Source organism: Musa acuminata, chromosome BXJ1-3, assembly GCF_036884655.1.
Source record: "Musa acuminata AAA Group cultivar baxijiao chromosome BXJ1-3, Cavendish_Baxijiao_AAA, whole genome shotgun sequence".
Taxonomy (NCBI): domain Eukaryota; kingdom Viridiplantae; phylum Streptophyta; class Magnoliopsida; order Zingiberales; family Musaceae; genus Musa; species Musa acuminata.
In genome coordinates this window covers 5,833,132-5,857,211 of record NC_088329.1, presented here as the reverse complement: position 1 = coordinate 5,857,211, position 24,080 = coordinate 5,833,132, and the positions used below count along the sequence as shown (strand labels likewise).

Sequence of the window (24,080 nt, the reverse complement as noted above, 5' to 3'; positions counted from 1 at the left end):
GATGCGGATAAAAATAGATCCGACGATTCAGAATAGCCCTACGGAGCCGAAGCAGCCGTCGGATCCTTTCCGAGCGAAGAGAGAAGTGGGTGGCGGACAGCGATCTCAGCGGGGGCCGCGCTATGGTCGCGCCGGGCCCCACAACATTCGCTGGCTCCTGGTGCGGTGCAGCAACTTGTGTCGGCTGTGGCAGGGATCGGGGAGAGAGTTGCCCCCACCGCGTTCGCGCCGGGCCCGACGACGTTCGCTGGCTCCTCGTGCGGTGCAGCTACCTGTGTCGGCTGTGCCAGGGATCCCCCACCGCTGCCGTCATACGTAAGCACGATATTGCGAACATTTCTGTCCTCTGTCTCGACGGAAACACGGTTTTGGGTTAGTTCGTGCTGCCATCCATCGCGTGTGATCCCCAAGTGCGTTGGCAGCGGGTTCGACGCGGAGTGGGATTCACTCAACTCGTCCCCTACTCACCGTCCCAAAAAAGGGTTCGAAACGGTGGGTGCACTTGCCGAATCTAACGTCGTGTCGTTGGTCAACGGGTCCCGGTGCGATTTCCCCCACCGTTGACCGGTCCTTCGGTTCGCTGTTTGACTTCGGTCGGGCCATGGTCCATCTCGATCGACTGTAATCACCCTGGCTCCTCGGATGCTCAGCTGAGAACGGAAGGGCACTCCGCTCCTACTCCTGGATGATCCTAGCCACAAATGTGAAATCAATATGATAGGATCGATGGTCAGGACCTTTCGGGAGATGGGTTAATATTAAACTTGCTAAGTGGACCAACCTGGGAGTCCAATTTTATTGTAATTATAAAAGGTGTCACATGCATCAATTGCATCCATCGTCAGCCAGCGCACCGAATCTGCTCGAATCCACGGCATGTTTTGAGTTGACTCGGTAGGGTATAAAACGCCTCAGAAGTGCGAAGTGACGAACCAATATTACAATGCTGCACATGGAATCGACAGGTGAATGAATTGACTGGTGCTTGCCAGAGAGAAATACCAGCTTCTTTCTGCACTTCTCTTCAGCCTTATCAAAAAGGAAAGGACAAATCTTTACATCTTATCCATTACATATAAGCAATATTTACAGGAACAAGATTTGTGCAAATTCCCCAAACTCCCCGACGCCTCTTAACGTCCAGAAATCACAAATATGGTCGTTGTAGCTCAGCGTGGATAGTGCCATTAGATCAGCCCCCACCATTTTCTTCTTCGGTGTTTTGAAGTTGGGCTGAGCCACCACCTTCGTCTCCCAGCTGTGAACAACGTTTTAGGTTTTATCAAGGTTGTGCAACAACACAATGAATATTAATAGGCAAAATCAACTTGAAAGAGAAATCAAAACAGATAGAAAGGAAAATAGTAAAAAGAATATGACTACTAAACAGAATAACTCACCCAGTAACATATCTCATGTAAATGAATTCATATAACTGCAAATGTTTATTTCATTTTCAGATTCTTAACAATAAATAGCCAAATCTGCAACTCCTTTGTTGATAAGAATTTAAAGAAACATATAACTAAATTAAAACATCCTGGTGTTGCTACAAGGTTCTACCAAGTTGTGGGCTATATACAATCAATAATCGATTAATTTTTATTAGTTTGGTTGTTGAGACTAACTTGGCAAATACATTGGACGAGTAAAAACTTGTGAACAATTTAATAATTTTTCAATGATTTGGAGATTATTATTACCAGGTTCTGAACTAGTAAAACAAGAGGTAGTTTAATTTCATAGCTAACTACCAGCTTTGAACATGAACTTCAAATCAGTACATTGTTGGTGTAACCACGGAACATTGGTGGCAAGGGATTCATTTAGTCAACCCAAATAGTATAATACTTTGAGCAACCGGACCTCAATCCTAAAATGAGACATCCACTTTGTTAAGAACTAGATACCATAATCATGTGATTAAAATTTCATTATCCATGAATAGGATGAAGAAAAAAAAAAGAACACCAAAGCCAAAACCATCTGCCCCACTACATGCATGCATGCATGTGTCATGCATCCACGCTGCATGCATGCAGTGCCGCTAGGTGGTTTCAAGTGTTTGTCTGCATGTCAATCTAGCCCATCCACAACTCCCAATGAAATACTAATCAAGGTAAAATAATATTTTGCATTCAAGTTTGATGCCCTCATCAGGGTTGAATGCATAACCCAGAGTAATTCATAGTGGATCCCATGTGTAAGTGGTGCAAAGCACCAATAATAACAGTACACGTTGAATGCATAATGCAGAACGATTCCTAGTGGATTGCATGTGTAAATGCAAAGCACCAAAAACAGTACAACTCTTGACAAGCCCCTTGCACCTATCCACAAACAGTATTTTCAAAAGGCGCTCGCCTAGGCTCTAGGGTGAGGCAAGGCAAGGCCCAAACACCTCGCAAAAACCCTAGGCGTTGCACTTCAATGAAGTGCTACTCAGGTGCTTGCCTGAACCCAAGCACCAGGTGTGTCGGGCAAGTGCCCGAGCTAAATTTGATCAGGTTCAAACTTTGGTTCAATAAGACGTAGAACTTGGTTCAATCGAACCAACTAACGTAGTTACCCTAACACTGTCCAACCCCCTCCCTTGCCCGACCCAGGAAAAGAAAACAAAGGTGAAATGAAACCTTACATCTATCACCTTTGTTCGCTCTACCCGTCGCCATCGGCAACCTCATCCAATCTGGTTCGCCGCTACAGCTCGGCTAAACCCTAAACCTTGTCCACCATTATACCTCTGTCTGCTGCTATAGTAGCTATGTCTGCCGCCGCCGACAACCTTTTCCATCGCCTTCGTTTGGGCCTTAGCACGCTCCCTCCAACGTTGCAGCTCCATCCACTGTCATCGACAACGTCATATGCTGCCTTCATACTCCGCTGTAGCTTCATTCATTCCTAGCTGCAGTTTCATTCTCCACCCTCTACTTCCCCCACCTTCCTGTTAGTTAAATTGCTTCATCCATTCCCCTGTTAATTAAACTGCAAACAGACGAGCAACAACTCGTTTGGAGTAGTTTAAATATATTTGTTGTATCTACAACACCATAGGCAATATGCACTTTGATTTATACATGAAACTCCCTTAGCTTTTACTTGATGATGTCTTAGAGCAACAAAACATTCCTGGTTAACACGATGCTTTTGGAGCAGTTTAATTCTAACATGTCTCTATAAACCTGTTTAGCATATTTCTATTTAGTCGCATATTATTTTAATTATAATATTTGGGAGCGCCTTGCGTCGCTTGGGCGGGTGCCTAACGCCTCGAGCGTTTTGAGGCCTAGTGCTGTTAAAAACATTGTCCACAAGTAATCTTTTCCCACTAGGACTACTTATTCTACCATCTCTTCTGATATTGATGGTGGCACCCTAACCTAGACCCGCATCCATCCAACTCATCCGCAACTCAATTGCAGTACTAAACAGTGTATCATAGCTGTAGATTACAACCCCTGTATCATAGATATAATATCATTGTACAAAAATAATTCAACGGTTGCAATTGAACCTATTTAGAGAAGCAAAGCATAGGGCAACTTAAAATGAACAATAAAAAGCAATGATTCCTGACAAAAGATTTCTTATCTGTTCAAATTTAACCAAGGTGAAATCATAAAAATTAAGATATGCAAATGGGCACTCCTGACTCCTTACCCTATCCAAAACTATATAGTGGCTCCATTGTGTGTAAAGCTAAGAATTTTGCAATCAAAATTAATAAAGAAAAAAACTACAAATTTCATTCAATTTTATCAAATTCCAAATTCATTTAACTTTGCAATTTTTCTTGCACAAATAGAAAAAGATTAAACTACTTTGACATTCAACTCAATTTAGAAGTACAAGGAAGAAAATTTTATTTAATTTCATCAAATTCCAATCAACTGAACTTTGCAAAATTTTCTTGTACATATGGGAAAAAAAATGAAGATGTTCGACTTAATTTAGGAGAATATTATTGAAACAAGAAACCATAAATATTTGCATGCTCTTGTTAAACTTATTAAACTCAACTTTACCTTTCAGTTATAAATCATTTTCCACCATCTGCATTATCGTGGAACATGTGAATAGGTGAATCAGTCAGGAAAGATAAAAAGGAAAACACTACTTAGCATGTATAGGAAGGCCACTCTCACCACTTTCTGCATTTTAGGAAGGCATGTTACCCATTTCATTCTTGATTAACTGAAAATAAATCTAAACAGTAAGAAATTCCGACAATATCCACCTGTGACCAATTTGATCATAAGTTCTGCTTGGAGCTTATTGAAAATTAGAACCATGTATGAACAATCACATACGAGAAAGAAAATTGGGAACTAGAAAGAAACATGGCATATTAGCTGTAGTAAGAAAATTTAATGAGAAATCTCAAGAGTTTCCTTGGCATTTACAAAAGAAACAATAATCATGATTTAAAATAAAGAAAGCACATCAAATATAGAAACTGGAATAACACAAATCTTAATATACAATCCATTGGAATAAAAATGTCAAGAAGAATAGACTCACTGCTCAGGTAATTAATCACCTATGTCTAGTATCAACTACGTGGTGCTTGTGCGGACACTGTGAATTAACTGCAGTAAATTCCTAGATTGCACAATGCACAACAGTAAATAGCAAGACTCAAGTTAAAATTGCAAAATACCTTTGATTTACGAGAACATGCCACCAGTCTCATGTACTGATCACGGCCTTCTGGATGGCGTGCCATTGACTGTACTCTTGCCAAAGCTTTCTCCACACTAGCAACCTTCTGTCTCCGACCAAGACGGAGAAAATCATATTCATCAGTTGCCCCAACCTTTCCCTCAATGCATATAGTTGTATTCTCAGCTCGAAAGCCCCGTAATCCAGCTCCTTTGCGCCTCCAACGTAAGATAGCCTTTTCAACAATGCTAACAGACCACACTACCTTCTTATACTGCTTGCGAACTTGATGACCCCTCACGTGTGCCTGAAATAAAACTGATGAGCCCCTGACTTATGCTCTTAAACTAGTTAGTGTAAAGCATATAATATCCCAAAGAAAATACAACAAACATATTTCCTATTAGAAAACACCACAAAAGCATGAAACCCTATGGATGTCTATTCCATGCTATTTGAGAGAATTTTTGAGTATTCTGACTTCAATATTCCTTTTGCAGATGAAGCTTTTTTATTATATTATAACAGAAAATCCTGATTTATTGATTTATGTTTTATAATTGTTCCGAGAAACTCTAAAAGCACATCTAGCCATGGAGTTAGAGTTATAGGGAAAATGAAATCGTTGGAAATAAAATTATATTTTCCCATGTTTTGATAAGAATCTGTGTCCATGTACAAGGACCAGAACCTTAAATGGAACAAAAATACAGCAAACAGCAAGTGGATTGTATACATTAATATTTTTAAAACTTGGGCAAACATACATGGATTTCTTCTTGCCATCCATGGCAATTATGGGCAACACCCTTAGAATCATAATGTACTTTCTACTGTGCCCTCTTCCTTTCCTCTACTGTGTAAATGGCTGCACCAAGGAGGTTTGTCCAAAAAAAAAACAAAATTTGCAATTTGACTATATAATGCATGAAACAAAAAATGTTTTATGGTTCTAAGGAACTTACATAAAGATTAAGGTCAAGTGCATGTACTCAAGTGGAGGCTAATCCAAAATTTCCTTTTAAGAATTCCACTTAAAGGGAAAATCAACCTATTGATTTACATAATGAAGAGGAATTCAAACCCGAAGTTGCGTGAAATTTGTCTTCAACTTATCTCTTTGTTTTCTTTATAATTGTTGAAAATTCTTGGTAATGCAATTGGTGTAAAGAATATTGGTATTCTTGATTTATTAGTGATTAATAAAAAAAATTAAGATCTAACAAAGTATTTGAGAAAAAATAGCTTAGATTGACCATGTATTGACTTTTTGTACGAGCTTAATCTACCATGTTGAATGGATAACTAAAGGATTATTTATGCTTGTTTATGTCCTAAATTTAATTTATATACCGATAAATTAGGATAAAAAATCCTGAAATAGGGTTTTTTTATTTCAATTGATTTATCAATCCTTTTTTGGTGTAGTAACACACGATACCAGTACATAGAAGTCCAACCATGGACTGATAGGCCTAGTCAACATGATAAGCCGAATCATATATATCAGTATATGACACATAAATAAAAATATATAATAATAAAAGGAAGACTTTATTAAATGTGTAGATTAATGTATACGGCTGGTTGTTCATGAATGAAAACATTAGTGGACAGAAGTTGTAGGTGTCGAATAGAAGGAAAATATGATTCTAAATACCAGGGGACTCCATTCTAAATATCAGGAATTGAGATTCCTGCCAACCTTCTCAAGCATGGAGACTCAGTACTTTCTATTACTACCAGCAAAACATCACTTTCCCTTACATTAGTGGACAGCACCCTCAATAAACAAGATAATAGAGCTACTGAAAATAAAGTGGGATGCTAAACCATACATCACAAGAGTGACAATTATCTGCCAATTGCTTCCTTTCTCATCTATGACAAAATAGTCATTTACATTTTCTTCCGTCTAGGGGGATGTCAAAGAGGCCAAGGACCGTACAGCTCCAACTAAAGTGCTCTCCACTAAAGAACCAAAGGCTTCCTACATGAAGATCGTGGAGCTTTCCCTTCTTATAAGTACAAATAGTGGGTTAGCACATCGATCCATCTTATTCCTAGAGATTTATTACAATTAATTCCGCTGGAAAAGTGCATTACCACAGCAATGAAGAATGCATCACTTGTAAAGTCAACACGTGGATTTTCTCAAATGTTCCAGTGAAGAGAAGAGTTTGGAAAAACTTAGTGTTCATAAACCTTTATTTGAAAGTCGGATGCAAGAAAACTACGAACCTTTAAGTTTAGTAATCTAGGACTTTTGGTTGATATCAAATATTCTAGTTCCATAAAGAATTTCAGCATAAAATGAAAAGATAGCAATAAGCTTTGTTTTCATGAACTGGCTTATGTATATGACCAACGATTCATGATATCCGATAAAATTCATTCACAAGTTGCAAGAAGCTCAAATCTGATGTTCCATAGAATGCTAAAAACATGTAACTAAAGTTGTAAGCGCCATACCCATGTTTCAAAAAGACCAGGGAAAGGAGGCATTTTACACATATAGCTACCATACAAAACGTGGAAACATTTCCATCAATGAAGTAAACAGTATAAACACAAATAAAAAAGCACCCAAAAACTCAAACAAAACTTACCTGGATTTTCACAATTCGGTCACGGATTTTCAAGAACTCTTTACGACCCTTCCATCCACGATATTTTTGTTGTATTTTAACAGCAGCCATATGCAAAGATTCATTGTAGTGATTTATCTTGGGGAACTTGTTCAGATAGGACCGAACCATCAAATCAACTGAGATCTCAGTATCTTTGTCTTTGCTATCTGTTAATTTTCTTTGGCGGAAAGAATGAAGCCTAAACGCAGCTTGAATTCGTGCAGCAGCTTGAGCTGAATTTCTTACAGCAGCAAGAGACCCTCTCAGAGATAATTGTTCCCCGTTTCCACCATCTAGAGAAACTGTGTTTTGCTCTTGTACATTTTCGATGGCCTTTTCTGCAGCCAAAGTTGCAGAAAGTCTACCCATCTCACTTTCTTTTACCGTTAATGAAGAAAGATGGCTGGTCAAATCTGCTTCGGCCAAGTATCCAGCAATTCCTTTATGTCCTCTACTAGATGCTAAATCAGCAGCAGTTTTACCAGCAGGAACTTTTGATGTTGGGTGTTCAACTGCACCAGCAGCAGCTCCAAGCCTCACTAACTCAACAACTGTCTCCTCTCTGATCAGTCAATGACTAAATCATAGTTAAAAATCCAGGCATGGAGCTTAAAGAATAAGGTAAATTATCAACTTAATGCATGTTTTAAATAAGACAAAAAAAATTCAAAATAAGGTTCTTGTCTTCTTGGAATGAAGCACCAACTAAAAAGCTTCTTGAACCTAAAAGTGACGGCAGCACAAAATAAACAGATAAATACTAAGTCTGTTGGTTACAAGTAAAAGATGCAATGTAAAATATAATGCATCATAAACTTGGTTGGAGTAGTCTGAAAAGTATATTACAAAGAATTACACCTTTGATTGAAAATAAGTAAACGGTTGTCATATTGCTAATCAATTTAACAACAATATCTAGAAGTAAAAAAGGTGATCAAGCATCTGTCCTTATCCATAATTTGCCTCAACTTCAAATTGACACGTCTACAATATTATGCAGCAATCTATTTGCAATACCAAATTTAGATCTTTGGAAACAGATAGCTGCAGAGAAATCAGGACTCCTTGCCTGTTCCATCTCTTCACAAGTTTCTATAAGCATTTATATTATTATCAGATCATGCAGCTAGGATTAAACTTTTTGGTCTGTCTAAAAGCATGTAGATTATTAATCCCATCAGAAATATTAAGGATATTAAAGTGAAACAATTATATACAGAGATTAAGATGGATCTGTGAGTAAATAGACAGAAAATAACACTATCATTTGAAGAGTCGAGTATGATGTATATATATCTACATACAATCAAGTCATAAAGAGTGGCGTAGATAATAAAGATTCCTAAAGAGTGCACATGAGTCAGCATAGAAGCTAGCATAACTAAAACATAATAGTATGTAGCAATGATCACCGTTTTGCCTGGACTGGTATGAAAAGGGCAACACATACCGGTCTGAGCACTGACCGATATGCGGACCCATCCCGGTTCGGTCCAGCATATCGAAGGGAAGTGGGAAACCCTAAATCCCATTTCCGTGCTACCTCAGATTCTCACGCGATTGATGTAGCGACTACGACTTCTCACCACCACAACCTCCGCTTGTCGCGATGGAAGTTGCACATCGCCATGCAACTAATGCTGCAATCGACGCTTCTCACGCAGGCAACTACTGACGACCTCCACTTGCTGCGACCTCACTGCACATCACCACGCTAGATATTTGCCCTAATCACTTATCAAGAATGTCTCCTTTCCTCTTCCTCTTTTTCCTTTTTACTCCTCTGCTGCTTCCTGATCTTCCCACTTTCTTCCTTCTTCCTCCACCGTCCCTTCCTCTTCTCCCTCTTTTTCTTCCTCTCAGAAACACCGATATACATCGATACATACCGACTTGACAAATCTCCAAGACGAGTCCGGTGCCCGAAATGGTGAACCCTGGTCTGTAGTATGTGCCAAGCATGCATGGCAAGAAAAAACCTTGACTGAGGGAAGGAGATAGAAGCATGCATCAAGAATACCTTAAGGTTGTGTGCTGATGTACTAAACATCAGCAAATTGGAAAACATACAAAGATAGAGAGAGAACTGAAGATGGTCAAGTGACACATTAGTAGAATTGACACAACTGTAATATAAGCTGTACATACACTTCAGCACCTATTGTAATATAAGCTTTACATGCACTTCAGCACCTATGTAAACCAAAAAGGGAAATACCTTAATTTGCTAAAGTTATCATTTCAAAACCATATTTCCATTATTGTGGTGCAAGAACATGTCAATGAATGAGCAGTAAGACATGTGACATGCAAAGTCACAATGCATGCGTCATTCACATGTGACTATCTGTGGGCACAAAAAGAAAGGTGGAGCAAAGAAATACATGTAGGAGGGCTGTAACACAAAATAGACGAGTCACAATGCAACATTAGTAATTAACCCAATTAAAAGTACTCCACTAAGCCATTATAAACATCAGATCATATAACCTACAAATTGAAAATAGCCAATGCCTAAAGAGAATAGATGAGAACAGATTATGTAGATCCAGAATGACTTAGGATAACTACTTTAGTTTAGCCATCGAATAAGATTAAAAGGTTCTACATAAGGGATTTCAGATGGTACAAAATAGAAGGTGATCAGTAAAATAAACTGAAATCCATAGTCCTACTAGAAATAGTGTCCACTAAGTAGAGATCATGGTTTCCATAATGTTTTTCTTCTTTTGGTTTTAGATATGCACCATTATCCTTGTTTAACACCTAGAATGAAGAAGAAAGGCCCATGTAGGAGTTTCCAGTTCAGAGGGTGCCCACACCCTCCTTGCCCCTTCTTTCTTCTACCTACACCCTTGCAAACATGCACATGCTATAACATCCATGATATCCTTGTTCTGCATACCCACAAGTCACAATGGAAATGACATTTGCTCCATAGTCAGCTGCATTTCTTCTGGCAAATCACCCAGCAGCAATGATATCAAAAAGTGCATCTTAATTCTCTTTATTTTCATCATGAACTTATTTCTTCTTCCACACAAACTGGCACAATTAAGCTTTGATAGTAAAAAGTTAAAACTACTTAAGACTTTTGGAACTGCTCGTGCTTAATTATTGCTAGAGTAAATGTTCATTTTCAGTTTACATAACAAACACGAAAAACAGATAATATGATTGATGTTGAACTTTTTCTGCACTAAACAGTTCTGAAGCATGATAAACAAACCTGCCAAAGTATGCAGCCCAATGGAGCCCGGTCCTACCGATTACATCTCTGAAACTTGGACTGACTCCAGCACAGACTATAGGACTCATTGCCCATTCATAACCAAGAGCTGCAGCCAGATGGATAGCCCCTTGACCATTCTCATCCAAAACATTAGGTCCTTTACCTTCTTCATGAACTTTACACAGCAACCACTCATATAGTTTACCCTTCAATAACTTCTGAATCAATCCATCCTTAGGTATCCTGAGATCACTGTGAAAGGCCTTAGAGTCTTTGTCGATAACATTCCACTCATTTTCCTGATCCCTTAGCATTAACAACAGTTTTTGTTTAAGGAAGCACTTTTCACAGTTTTCAACAGAGCAGACCAGCCAGTTCCGGTCTAACCCAGTCGATAATAACTTTGCAAAACGCACTTGAAGATTAACTTCTTCTAAATCCCTTTCTGGCACTGAAGAGAAGCTAGAAAAGTTTTCACGATACTCGAATTCTCGAATCTCACTACAGGCTATCCTATTACTGCATGTAATATAAAATGGAACCCGACCAGGGGTATGTAAAGGGGCTTTACAACGAATCACATTACTCGTCAGAACTTCAGCAGACACCTCAAACTCACCAAACATACAAGACCATTTGATGCTCCTGGGCTGTAAACTACCTAAAAAGGTACCTGCAATCAGAACCTGTAAAAAGATGTTAGCCATGGAGATGTAATAAACTGAATCTGAAAAAAGTGCTCCCACATAATAAGAACAAAAAGATCGCAAGACAGATGCTTTCTGGGCTTATTTCTGTTGGCACAGAAAGTAGATAATACCTTTGTTTCAACGCCAGAAAAAGCCCAATCCGGTGAGAAGTCATGAATAGTGAATAGCTGTTCCTGGGAAAGAGATGGTCCTAGTGAATCCATATCCAACTGCATATGGGAAGAAAGACTTGATACCTCCTTATCATCATTCTGAGCATCCATTGCATTCCAGTAGTTGCAAGAGTCTGAAGCCATCAGTGAGTCATCACAATCCTTACCGATTTCTTTGCTCATCCATCTTCCAAAGCTGTCTAACTTCTTCAAATCTCCCTCATTCTCCAGTGACTTCTTTAAACCATATAAAATTTGTGCTTCATAACTCAGAGGTTGGTCAGAAGCAACGGTCACCTTAGAGCTGCCATTGTTTATGGTTTGCAGTGTGCTCTGAGAAAGATTAGTATTGGGCACCTGAAACATATAGCCTGGTATATTGACCAAGTGTCCATGATCAAGGTTGCTTATATTCTCAGAATTTTCCACTTTAACCTGCACAATGTGATGCACATTCTCAATTCCAATCAGACACATGGACACAAAGGTTTTTATATGTACAAGCAACAAACATAATATCTACAAGCATATAAAAAGAATGCAAATTTCAGCTAAATGTAAATGAGCTATAAATATAGAATGTAACAGGAGCATACTTGTTGGAATTTGGTTTATAAAGGAACTAGCGATATCTGTGATCAAGACAGAAAATTCAAGATAAAGGACAAAAATGATAGTGGTAAGGAGTTGGAACTATCATGCCAATTGTGTTGGTAGTTTAATAACCCACCAATACTTTACAAAATTCATTAATTTTCAAGACATCTTTTGCAATCAAGGATTGCAAGTCAGTCATCATTTGTGTTGACTTGAGTTCAAATTAACAACAATCACTTCATGATAGCAGGTTTTTTGGAGAAAAAGAAAAACTTTGCAATCAAATTTAACACAAAACCACAAATTTCAAAGAAATATTATAAGGTATTTCTTGAGTGCTATAAATATAATTCATAAGGACTTCCAGGAAAAGCTTAAGTGGCAACCTCCTAAATAAACATAAGGTAGATGATAAGCGCCTAGCTTCTTGGAATTGCATATTAGCAATATCTAAAAGATTGTGGTATAAAAGCAATCCAACCACTAAGATGTCTATTTGGTACAATTATAAACGATGACATTGAAAACCCCATCGCACCCTTGCATGGTTATTTCGGGCTAAAAATCACCTTAGATCCATTTAATATCTATTTGTAAAGCTAAGAGTACTATAGCACCAAAGAAACTTTAAATATGAACTTACAATCTAGTAGAAATAATGAAGTATGAAGCAAGAACTTAGGATTTTCATAAGTGATGACTAAGAATCCTCGACTACAAAGGGGCAACAAAATTAAAAAGAATATGCAAACAGCAAATTTTACAATTCGATCATATACCTGATTCTCTTTTGTGCCTTCTCCAATAGATGTTTTTTGATGATCGCTAGTTAAGATACTATTGCCACTATCAGTAACATATTTGACTACCTCATTGCCCTCAGAGGTGGTATTTGGAAATATTTTAGGCATGTTAACAGACCATTTAGCTTGTTCAATGGAAACATTCTCTTCCAGCATGCCAGAATCCTTTCGGCTTATGTTAAAAAATTCAGGCATCTTGGATGCTGCAGTATGATGATCAAAACTAGCACCACCGAGTGAACCTACACATCAACATATTTAGGTGAACAGTAAGAGATGAAGATAAAGCTAAAGGAATCCAAGGAATTTGAACAACCAATATAAATTTTACTAGTAGTACTGATATTCCATTTAATCATCTGCACCAGTATGTATCCACATGTATATACTTATACATGTGTATAATCTAATTATGATGACGATGTGAAATACAACAGCAAAATAATACGTGGAGTAAAGGTAAGAAGCTAATAGGTACTACCAGCTCCTTGAGAAACTTCACAATTTTTTTGTTGGTCTTCACCTAATATAAGATTTTGCAATGGCACTTGGTTTGCAGATGAAGGACCAAATAATCTACCTAAGATTCCAGTATCTATAGAATCGCTCGAACGAAGATGAGCAAGGGAACCACTACATCCAGCAACGTTTTCTTGTCCAGTATGGTTTGCAGATGAGGCAACATGAATTCCTGAATGAGATAAAGAATCTGCAAGTGAAGCTTCACTATGTTCCTCTCCAGACTCTGCATCTTCAAACTCAGAGGATGGAGCTTGGCGATTCCAATCAGCAGCATGGGCACTTGTTGCATAGGATGGTTGGGTTGGAAAAGTAAGATGATCCAAATAAGAACAAACAGCAGAACTGGTTTGAGATCCATCTGTGTGACTCATTCTCATTGCATCAGTATTTAACAAATGAGGAATGGTAGACCTGCTTCCCTAGAGAAAAGAAAGATAGTCACAACATTTATTATGTAAACCAAATACAGAACAGTTGTGGCCCTTTCCCTTTCTCCAACTCCAAATAAAACTAACACAAGAGTAAAAGTTGCATCATTTATTTGAGAGTCTGCACAACATGGATTATTGCCAGGTGCAGAGGATGCATATTTTTAATAATAATTATTATTATTATTATGTGCCTGTTAACATAGACAAATAATTTTCAATACAATATCAGAGACAGAACTCATGTGCCATATAAAATGTTAACAAGGATTTTTTTTTATTGTGCATACATCACATAATAAGACAACATAGAAAGATTTTTATACATCAAAAAACATACTTGCAAATGTTACATGATACAGCAAATGTGCAGTCCAAAATAAGAAAAATAGCATTGACGCAATGCAAACCATATTTGTTAAGATTGTAGTAGGGGCATGAACCACGGAGACATAATCAGGACCAAGATCAGGATCAGCCAGTGACAAAATTAGTATAGGTTGAACCATAATGAGGGAATTTGAAAATTAACTAAATGAAGAATCATCAAACATAAAAAAATAAAAATATAATTCAAGAAAAATTATCTTAAATATTCTACAAAAATAATAAAAACATTTAATATTATTATAGAAAATATTATATTTAAATTTTATATGCTATATATTATATGTATTATGTATAATCATGTATATTATATAAAATATGTATAATCTTGTATATTACATAACAAATCATCAAATAACTAAATATTCCAGAATATCAATATATAACATGTCATATAATTGACAAAATATTATGAATTAGTAGTCTAACACAAGAAATATAACTTATAGCACTAATTCCTAAACTCAATTTAACTAATTATTTAACTTTGAATAGCGCAAAAAAGAGGAAAGATTTCTCTTTCAAAGTTTGGATCCTCAAGCAAACCTCTTCTCTCTCAGATCCATAGGCAATGCAACTGCAGCTACACTGGAGTATGTAGAAACTGAGGTGGCGACGGCAATAGTACACTACAATCAACTAATTTCCTTCATTTTTTTTCTTCCTTCTCTAACACATTTTAGCTGGAATCAGCCATAGACGAGGACCACCTGTTCTTCCACAAAATCAGTCAATCCAGCTTACCTTCTGACACTTTGACCAATTTCAAACTAATACCTGATTCTTGGGTAATATCAGTTTGCTCTCTGCTGAACCTAAACCAACTCGGCCAAATTTTAAAAGCTATGTGATAAAACACATGGAAATAAATCAAAGGAAAGAATAACCTAATTTTCATAGTTTATACAACCCTGGTTGCACATCTAACTAAAGAAGTACAACAGTCTATGAGGCATGTACCCTCTTCTAATGAATGCTGTTCTCTGCCGCCATTGCAAATGATAGTGACACTTGCCAAAATATAACCCTATATACATCAGATGCTTGAAAAGACATAACAAGTGTATTGTCTATAATTATGTTAACTTATGAAGCTAGTGTAAAACAATTATTTGACAGCCATAAGGATACTAGGTATGTTGACCAGTGGCAATATTCATGAAATTTGGGCATTGCACTTACTATGATAGTATGACCCAGTGTTTTTTAAAGTGTTAGGCGACAAAAGACACCAAGATCCCAAAATGCTCGACAAGATCCCAAATGCTCGAGCGCTAGACGCCCGTCCGAGCGAAACGAGACGCTCTAGAATATTAAAATACAAAAATAGATAATATGATTGATAAATATGATTATAAAAATAAAAAAAATACAACTTACCAAAAAAATAAAAATAAAAAATACAACATTAAATTGATATTAATATAACTTTGAACACTTGCATTATTTCTAAAACCCTAATAACAGTTCTAAATAGAGATTAAAAGTGCCAAATAAGGACTAATAACATTTTTAAATAGCGAGTAACAATACTAAATAGGGATTAGTAGTTCTAAATAGGATTAGTAGTTCTAAATAGGGTTAAAAGTTCTAAATAGGGACTAATATCAGTTTTAAACTATTTAAAAGTTAAAACTAGCTGCGGTGAGGAGTTACCGACAGTGAAAGGTGGGGAAGGAGAGGACAGCAGTGACGAAGGAACCTTTGGATGGCGACAATGACAACGAAGGAAGCTACGAACGACGATAGCAGTGGCAGAGAAACTTGCAAATGGCAGCAGCAACAGCAAAGGAAGCTGCAGACGATGATGTCGGGGGCTAAGGAAGCTTCATATGTGTCCGTCGGTGACATAGGAAGCCACAGACCTATCCCTCAACAGTGAAGGGAACATGAAAATTGCAACGACAGGAGCCTTGGACCTATCCGTCAATGACAGAGGAAGCGTCAAACCTGTCCATCGACGGCGAAGGGAGCTGCTCACGGAGGCAGCGATGGCAGACCAAAGATGGGTCAGAGCGACGATGATAGTCTAGAGTTTACTGTGCTTAGGTGGGTTGTAGGGGGATGGGGTTTTGTTTACTATGCTTGGTTTGACTGAACTAAGATACTATTTAACTGTTTAATTGAACCAGAGTTGACAATCTGGTTTGATTCTTCACATTCAACTGGACACTCAACCCCAGGCGCCTGGCGCCTAGGCTCAAGCGAGTGCCCGGATAGAGCTTCACTGAAGTGTCATGCCCGGACATTGTGCAAGGCACTCAGGCCACGCCTCACCTCGCCCGAGCACCTGGGTGCCTTTTAACAACACTGTTATGACTACAATATCTAGATTAGTGGCAAAAAAACTTCCATGTACAAGTGAAATATATAATCATCATAAACTTACTAAAGAAATATATATTTTAGCGCATAAATTCATTATAAAGTATAAAAATATGCATTTGTTAATCACCATAGTGGTTAGTGGAGCCATCATGTTTTTATCATGTTGTGTCCTATTTTCCTAAAATTTGTCGAGTTGGCATGCTTTTTGTGTGTCATGTCCAAAGATGTGTATATATCCAGAGAAAAGAGAGGGAATATAAAAGCAAGAAAAATAATGAATGTGGTCGACAATCAAAAAGTTGGACTATGATAGAAACATAAATGAATTAGCTGATAAATGATAATTTAATAGAGTAATTAATGCAGGCTAGAAAAATCACCTCATTCACATCTCGATAATGCACAAGAACAATGTGTTCCAATTGCCTGCAAAACCACCATATTAAAATTGCATTAAATTTTTTTCATATTGACTGTTAGAAGAAACAAGATATTACCTCGAAATTCATTTATATTTAATAAGCATACAGGTGAAAATTAACAAGGAAATAAGGGTCATCTAGTTGAACATAGAAGTCAGAAGCATAACATCACAAAAGAACATTTTAAAGTTTAGAAGAAAAAGGAAATAACACTTGTTCATTCTCTATGGAGAGAGAGATGAGTATAGTCATTCATTCTCTACACTTTTGGATGTGTCATCTCCTTTGGCCGCGATTTGGGATTGGAATGAAGAATATCATATCTAACATAAGCTCTCTCTCTAAAATAATCTTAATGAGGGAACCCTCAAAATTCGACATGTAGGACTATCAGCCTGGGCAAGCCTTGAAAATGTAAGTCTTTGTCTTGAGCAAGAAATGGGTCTGGGCAGGCTTACAACTCAATGCTACAGAGATCGTGAATCAAGAGCAATTCCACTTCCACTAGAAAATTAAAGAGATACATAAAATAGATCCACAAATACAATGTTTAAGCAATTGATCAATGGCAGGAAAGACACGACAAACCAAGTTGGACTCATTATACATGCCTCAGTGGATAACTTAGGTGTGAACATGTACATTCGGGCAGAGGACACACAGATACACTGAACCCTTACCGTTTTGGAAAGGGGTTTTTTTTGTGCAAACATGTCTCACATACCAACATGACAAGTTGGAGATATATAAGCCTAAGATATTGTAGGAACTCTATTTTGTGATTATGTGATCATGGAAGAGTGTCCCGCTCAATCTCACCTCACAATTCCCAAAATCGAGGGAGTTCAGGTAGATTTTGCTGGTTAATTGTTTCTCTAAACGTGCACCATTCATTCCTGCAACTCAGTACTACTCAACAGAGAAGACAACAAGACTCGTCATAAGGATAGTGTAGGAAATCCATAAATAATAGTTAGTGATATTAAAAGGGCAGTTCCAGATGTAACTCATAACGCTATTGGAATCAAAGTTGGCCCCACAAAACAACCAAATTAAATGAATCCATGCTATTTAGAGAAATATCTATAGCACTGTGTAAATGCTAACCACTGAAATTGAACAAAACTTATAAATATCACCTAATTCTTGTACAAATTGCAGTAGAGCTCTGCATTAATGAGAGCCCTTTCAAAATCATCGACCATTAACAAACGTCAACACCATAATGTGGTCATTGGACACTCCAGAAATAATATTGTGCATATTATGTAACCAAGGAGTTGCACCAAAAAGCTAAGATTGCACAAGATTATTGGAAAAAATATATCATCAAGAAGATAAGAAAAAGGGACAATTTCAAAACAAGGCCTCAAAAGTTCAAGAAAGGCAATATGGTTCCGGCAAAATTCTCACCTGGATCTCTCAAATTCTTTCAGAAAGAACACAAACAAGTTATAAACAAATATGAAGGCCCTTTCCCATCACTAAACAAGTAGGGATTATCAAGAAGAACAGAAAAAACAAGAAAGATTGGTTCACATCATATAAAAAGGCATTGATACGGGCATTGATATTTTCAAGTGAGAAGCATGTCAGGAATGTACGTGTTGATATGTAATATTTTGTCACATTGTTTAGTCCTTGGAGCCTAATAAAACACCTGTATATACTTCATGGTCATTATCAGGATTCAGAAAACGGTTTTTTACCATGACACTGTTTGGGTTTTGCAATGCCACAGACGTTTGCAATAATTTAGCAAAGAAAACATTTTCCAAGAATATTGTCATGTCTCAACACCTTGAGATGAGATTTGGCAGATGAACCCCTTGGATAGCAATCGGAAGGGGTCAAGATCAATTAAGAGAGTTGTTTGACTTGCAGAATCCTTGGGCACCATTTTTGTCCTTAATCCTACCTCTTTTTATCGGCTGCCACTTGTCAATTGTAACCTTTTTCAGTTTGAATATAAGTTTCTGAGTTTCCAGTGCAATTTGTGTGCTGTTCCAAGTGCCTTTCCTCTACAAACCCCAGAAAAATGAACTTACCCTTGGTCTCATGCATTGACTTATTTTGTGTAGGTTTTGATAGGTCCAGTGACTGCTTATCGGATGGGTATGGCGTATAAATCAACATGGTGCACAATCAGTGTCATGCACAGAAAATTTTGGCATGCACTTGGCAATTCTTCTTTTGGTGTAGAAAGTTATGACCACTTTCTTAAGTCTCTAATATCAGTGACATGTGATGATCAATTAGCAATACTATATTTCCACTATGTTCCATGAGTCATAACCTTAGCATAATGTCATGATTACTCATCGGTTCTCCTGATTGTTATATGGTTCCACTAGCAGTTCATGATTTAACTTTAAAGTTTGAGCAAGAACTTCTCTCTTTTCCAACCTTGTCCATATGTATTTATCATTTTGGTGTTCATTGTTACATTTAGCCACAAGCCTAACATTAGGCACATAACTTGTATCTGCATCCAGTGACCACATAGGAACTGTCAAAACCTCTAGGTACCTCCAACTCAAACATCAAAAATAAGAGAGGAGAAAACTAATAAAACAATCTTCACTACCAACATAGAACTTTATTATCTGACAAGGCATAATTAACTGGTACAGATGACTGAATCTAATTCACTAGAAAAGCTATACTCACCCATCAAGCATCCAATAGCTTCGTCTCTGGAAATTTTCATTGTCCTCACCATGGGCATAGTAGCAATGAAGCACATCAACACTTCCACACTGATGATAAAAAAGAATCAGAAAGAAAAGATAATTCCCGTAACAAAACAACGACTCAGTAGTGCAGTGGCATCTTTAGCTTCAACCGTATTTACTTGAAACTCTTAAAGTGAAGCCACTGAATTAGATCCCGTGACAACAGGATCTATGGAAAGTGAAACAGATGCAGCCTACGAGATAAAATCTGTTGTGATATTTTATATGGATAAAAAACAAGATAAAGTTCTTTCTAGATGCCAAATATAACCATGGCAATTCCAAAAATTCTTGCATCACAAAACAGGCTCGGGGGTTTTGAAATGTCAGTAATGCATAAACTGTATGTGTGGTGTGCACAACAGGTGCACTGAGCATACAAAACAAGTTTTTAATTGTGTGTTCATTTGGTTATATCAGGTGCGTGAGAACCCCCAAGAGCTGCTTGTGTTGCTCATTCACTAAATATGACAAAAATTAAGAAACAGGAGCATAAATACATTTTTCACTGGCATGCAGAAAGAACATAAAATCATTATTCCTTCTTACCAATTTTAATGTGCCAAGTTATTGCAACTAAACTAATAAAAAATGCTGATAAAATATAACATAGTGCAATATCCAAAGATAAAAGGTAACACATTCAGAATATTAAGAACTTCCGCCAACAACTTAGGCTAAAATAACCATAGACAAAGTAAATTTAATATCTTCACCATGAAAAAATTCACAAATGAATCATCGAGAAGTTTCATGACCACAGATAGTACACTAAATTATAACCTTGTTTAGAAGACTTATTATGTAGAAGCAAACAATACTCATAAAAAACACACAAGAAAATTTCCAGTTTAACATAAGGCTTTAAAAACAGAGCTTAAGCAACATATCAAGTATCATCCATTTCCAAACCAGTGAGAAAAGGACAAATCAAATCAACAGAAAACAATATTTAACAAATTCTTGAACTCTAGGATTCACTTTTCAAATTGCAATTAACGGTAGTTATTCGTTAATTTACATTGGAACCTAATGAGATATCCACTTATATTAAGGGAAAAAACTGAAATGAAGCAGTATCATACCTTTAGCTTTTCATGAGCTTCTCGAACAGTTTTTCCATCTCTCTTCTTTCTCCAATTATGGCCATCTTTCCGAAAATATCGGAGTGCTTTGCGATCAAATAAAAACAAAGAACCACCTATAGAACTCCAGATCTATTAGCTGGCTATCATGGTGTTACGTATTATAAATGGAAGACATTGGTCATCCAATGAAAAAGTCTAGAAAGTCAAGTTTGTGAAAAACAACACAATCAAGGTTCGAGGTCTTGATTGCAGCAAATTGTAGTTCAGCAAATATCTCTGTATATGAGAAAAAAAAAATCAAATTCATCTGCTACAAACATATATGACTTACAAGAATTTGATCATAATTCATTCTTCTTTGACGGTCAGTGGTTAAGTGGGAAAAGAAAACAGAGAGACTTTCCAATTAAATGTGTACCAATCAACTCGGGTGGTTTCTCTGCGATAAATGTTGATTGCTGAATGAAGTTCAAGGAAATAAAAGTTCAACACCCATGGGTCATGAAATCAAAATTCTGTACACAATCCAATATATAATATGTAGACATAGATAACTGCATGTGTAATATAAGTTGTGTTGTTACAACTTATTGGGTTTTCCTTATGATCTCACCTAAACCAACCACCATGTTTGATATGGAAGTGAATAAGTTAAGCAAGGGCACTCAAGCGAGCTATGTGATGCGAAGAAGGGTGGCATGAGGCATGACTACGCAATTGCACAACAGGCTGTATTTTCCCGTTGACATAGAACTCTCACTTTAATCCTCTCTCTTTCTCTCTGTTCTTCTTCCAAACTTTTGACTCTATCTTTCCTCGCTTTTTTTCTCGATGCTGGCTCCTAGAAAGAATGCAGCTAAGGGCACTTAAGTGATTTCTATTCTATTTCTTAAAATCAACCAATTTCTAATCGGTCATGGATAATTTCCCATTGGTTACTCAAAAAACCCTTTTTCTTGGGAAAGAGTTGATCGCCCTCAGCTGATCCTTATACAAATAGGAATCATCCAAGTTTGAAAATTAAGATAATTCAAGATCATAATGGTATGAGGCTAGGGAATAACAAAACAAGAATACACAGGATTAAATAGGAATTTCCAAGCATAAGATGCACACTTAATATATCCCAAATATTTTAATTCTTCCCAAAATACTCTGTTTACTATGACAAACCAAACTACGAGCCACTACATCTTTTTGACTTGTTTCTAACATAAATTTTGTTACAATTTTATCTAGCTTTCCTCACAACAGTAATTTGAATTAACTCACATTGTGATCCTAGTCTAACCAAAACATACGTAGGTCTACTTCCTTGCATGCCACCTATTTTAGAGGTTCATACATACATATCAAATCCACAATTTAGGCATCCCACAGTGTTATTATGTAGTGCTATCCTAGGAGCCCAAGCAAGAAGACACGCCAAGCATCTCAAAATATTTCAGGTGAGGCATTCTGATTGGTCGTTGCAAAGGCATGCGCTTGGGCCCAGCAATTCGTCTGGCCCAAATCAAACTGGTTGAGCCTGTGTTGAATCTACTACCCAACGTATGGATTTTATTTTTTTAGCAGTAAAACAAGAGTGGAAATTTTCCTCCACAATACAGAGGCTAACAGTCTTATTGTGTAATTGAGGCTAGTATGTAGTTTACACTTTACAAATTACGATTCAACAAAATCCTTAAAGGAAAAAAAAATTGAAATCCATGAAAGTTAACCTAGAATGCCAAAATCATCATAAGCATGACTTAAAAACAAAGCTAGCAGGAGTTTTTTGTTGTAATTACAATATGTGCCTAAAAGTTACAACTACAAAATAAAATTGCCTTTCAAATAGTTCTTTTAAAAAAAAGGGTAAATACTGTGAAATGTACCAGGAGGCTTGTAAGGCGGATCTGGAGTCAAATTGAACCTCTGATAGTTGCGGAGGATTTCACAAATCTCACTTGGACGAAGCCAACGACTTTTTGCCTCTTGCAAAATCTGTGCAATGTCTGCCCAGAAGAGAAAAGACAAATTTGGATCTTAGTTCTCAAATGCCATGACAAGGACAATACACAAAAAAAGGTTTAATTTCTCAACTTACACATGTACGACAAATATTTCACATAAATTTAGTTTCAAAATCTTATTAGCAGCAACTCAACAGTAAACTATAATTTATTGTGAACAATAATCACAAAATACAGCATTCTTGTGAATAAGAATATGAAAAAAGATACAAGGAAATAGAGACACTCTTTTGACCTTCCATGTCCATGGAAGAGAAACAACATGCAAGTATGAATTTAATCAATTAAGCAATGCGCTAGACATTAAGGTAGTTCGTGGCACAAATTGAAGCCTTACATAATTTCCAAACAATGCAAAATTTAGTTTACTCTATTTGCTGAAAACAATCATATGAAAAAATAAAGGAAAAAGATGCATCAGAAAATGCCCACCTCTGGAAGTAAACAAGATCAAAACTAGCCAAAGACATCACAATACGCACTAAACAGGGGGGAAAGCACATAACTTAGCAAGGCTGCCCAAGACCCACCAAGGTGGAGCTTGCAAACCACCATGACAGCTTCTCCAACAAAGTGAAACAGTATTAGGTTACAAGAGTAGCATTAACAAAGTGATCATATTTACGTATACTCAAAACCTACTCTAAAACGGTTTCAAGGAGAAACGATAAACACGTTATTGGATTCTACCAAACATCCCAAAAACACACCGCAATTATATCCTAGGAAAAAGGAAATGGTATTCGATGTCATGTGGGTGGTGCAGAACCGACCTAGTTGAGGATTGAGAGCGTATCGCCGGCCCTCTGCCATCCGCCAGAGACAATCCGAATAAACCCTCCCCCGCCTCACATCACCCGGACCTCCGGGATCGATCAGCAGCGCGGTTCCGAATGGATGGGATCGAATGAGAGGACCAGAGGAAGACGTTAGGGGGAAAAGGAGAAACCCTAAGGAGCAATTAATCGGCCGATCGTATCCCCGCTGCTTCCTCTCTCTCTCTCTCTCTCTCTTAAAACCAAAAAGGGACAAATCCAGGATAAAAAGGGAGAAAACCCCAAAAGAAAAAGAAAAGGAGAGAGGCGTAGCGTTTTTATTATTATTATTTTACTTATATATGTTTTTATCGATTATTTTTAACCAAGAGGAAGCAGAAGTGGTACGAGAGAAGTCAAGCCCCCGTTTCACACCGGGAACAGACCCAAAGAGAGGTTAGTACAACCCATCTCTATTTATTTGCTTGATGCGTTTCTCGATTGCTGCGAGTAACTGTTGTTCCTCCCAATTTCCAATTTCAAACACATTTATTATTCTTATAATCAAATATATACATCTGAAAGTTGAATGGTCAAAGAGCTACCACACCTCA

General features: G+C 37.2%; 1 protein-coding gene across 4 annotated transcripts; it reads right to left on the bottom strand.

Moving 5' to 3' along the window:
• Positions 1–966: 966 nt before the first annotated feature.
• LOC135582574 (calmodulin-binding transcription activator 1-like) lies at positions 967–23,768 on the bottom strand. Of its 4 annotated transcripts, none has more exons than XM_065120199.1 (12): positions 23,485–23,768; positions 22,574–22,693; positions 20,694–20,809; positions 19,544–19,632; positions 16,832–16,877; positions 13,310–13,727; positions 12,763–13,028; positions 11,345–11,821; positions 10,522–11,210; positions 7,272–7,854; positions 4,661–4,969; positions 967–1,258 (listed from the first exon to the last, which is right to left on the bottom strand). In XM_065120199.1, exons 1-12 carry the CDS (start codon positions 23,522–23,524, stop codon positions 1,193–1,195), a joined length of 3,219 nt encoding a protein of 1,072 aa, XP_064976271.1. In that variant the 5' UTR covers positions 23,525–23,768; the 3' UTR covers positions 967–1,192. The 4 variants fall into 4 exon arrangements, with proteins under 4 accessions (XP_064976271.1, XP_064976265.1, XP_064976281.1 ...); XM_065120193.1 differs by having other exon boundaries at positions 13,268–13,727; positions 23,485–23,767; XM_065120209.1 differs by having other exon boundaries at positions 13,367–13,727; positions 23,485–23,767.
• Positions 23,769–24,080: the final 312 nt, after the last annotated feature.

Coding starts and splice junctions, on each gene's coding strand:
- LOC135582574 (XM_065120193.1), bottom strand. CDS start 23,524: ATGGCAGAGGGCCGGCGATACGCTCTCAATCCTCAACTAG. Junction 11,822..12,762: donor AAGGCACAAAAGAGAATCAG/GTATATGATCGA, acceptor CACATTGTGCAG/GTTAAAGTGGAAAATTCTGA. Junction 4,970..7,271: donor ACCGAATTGTGAAAATCCAG/GTAAGTTTTGTT, acceptor GTTTTATTTCAG/GCACACGTGAGGGGTCATCA.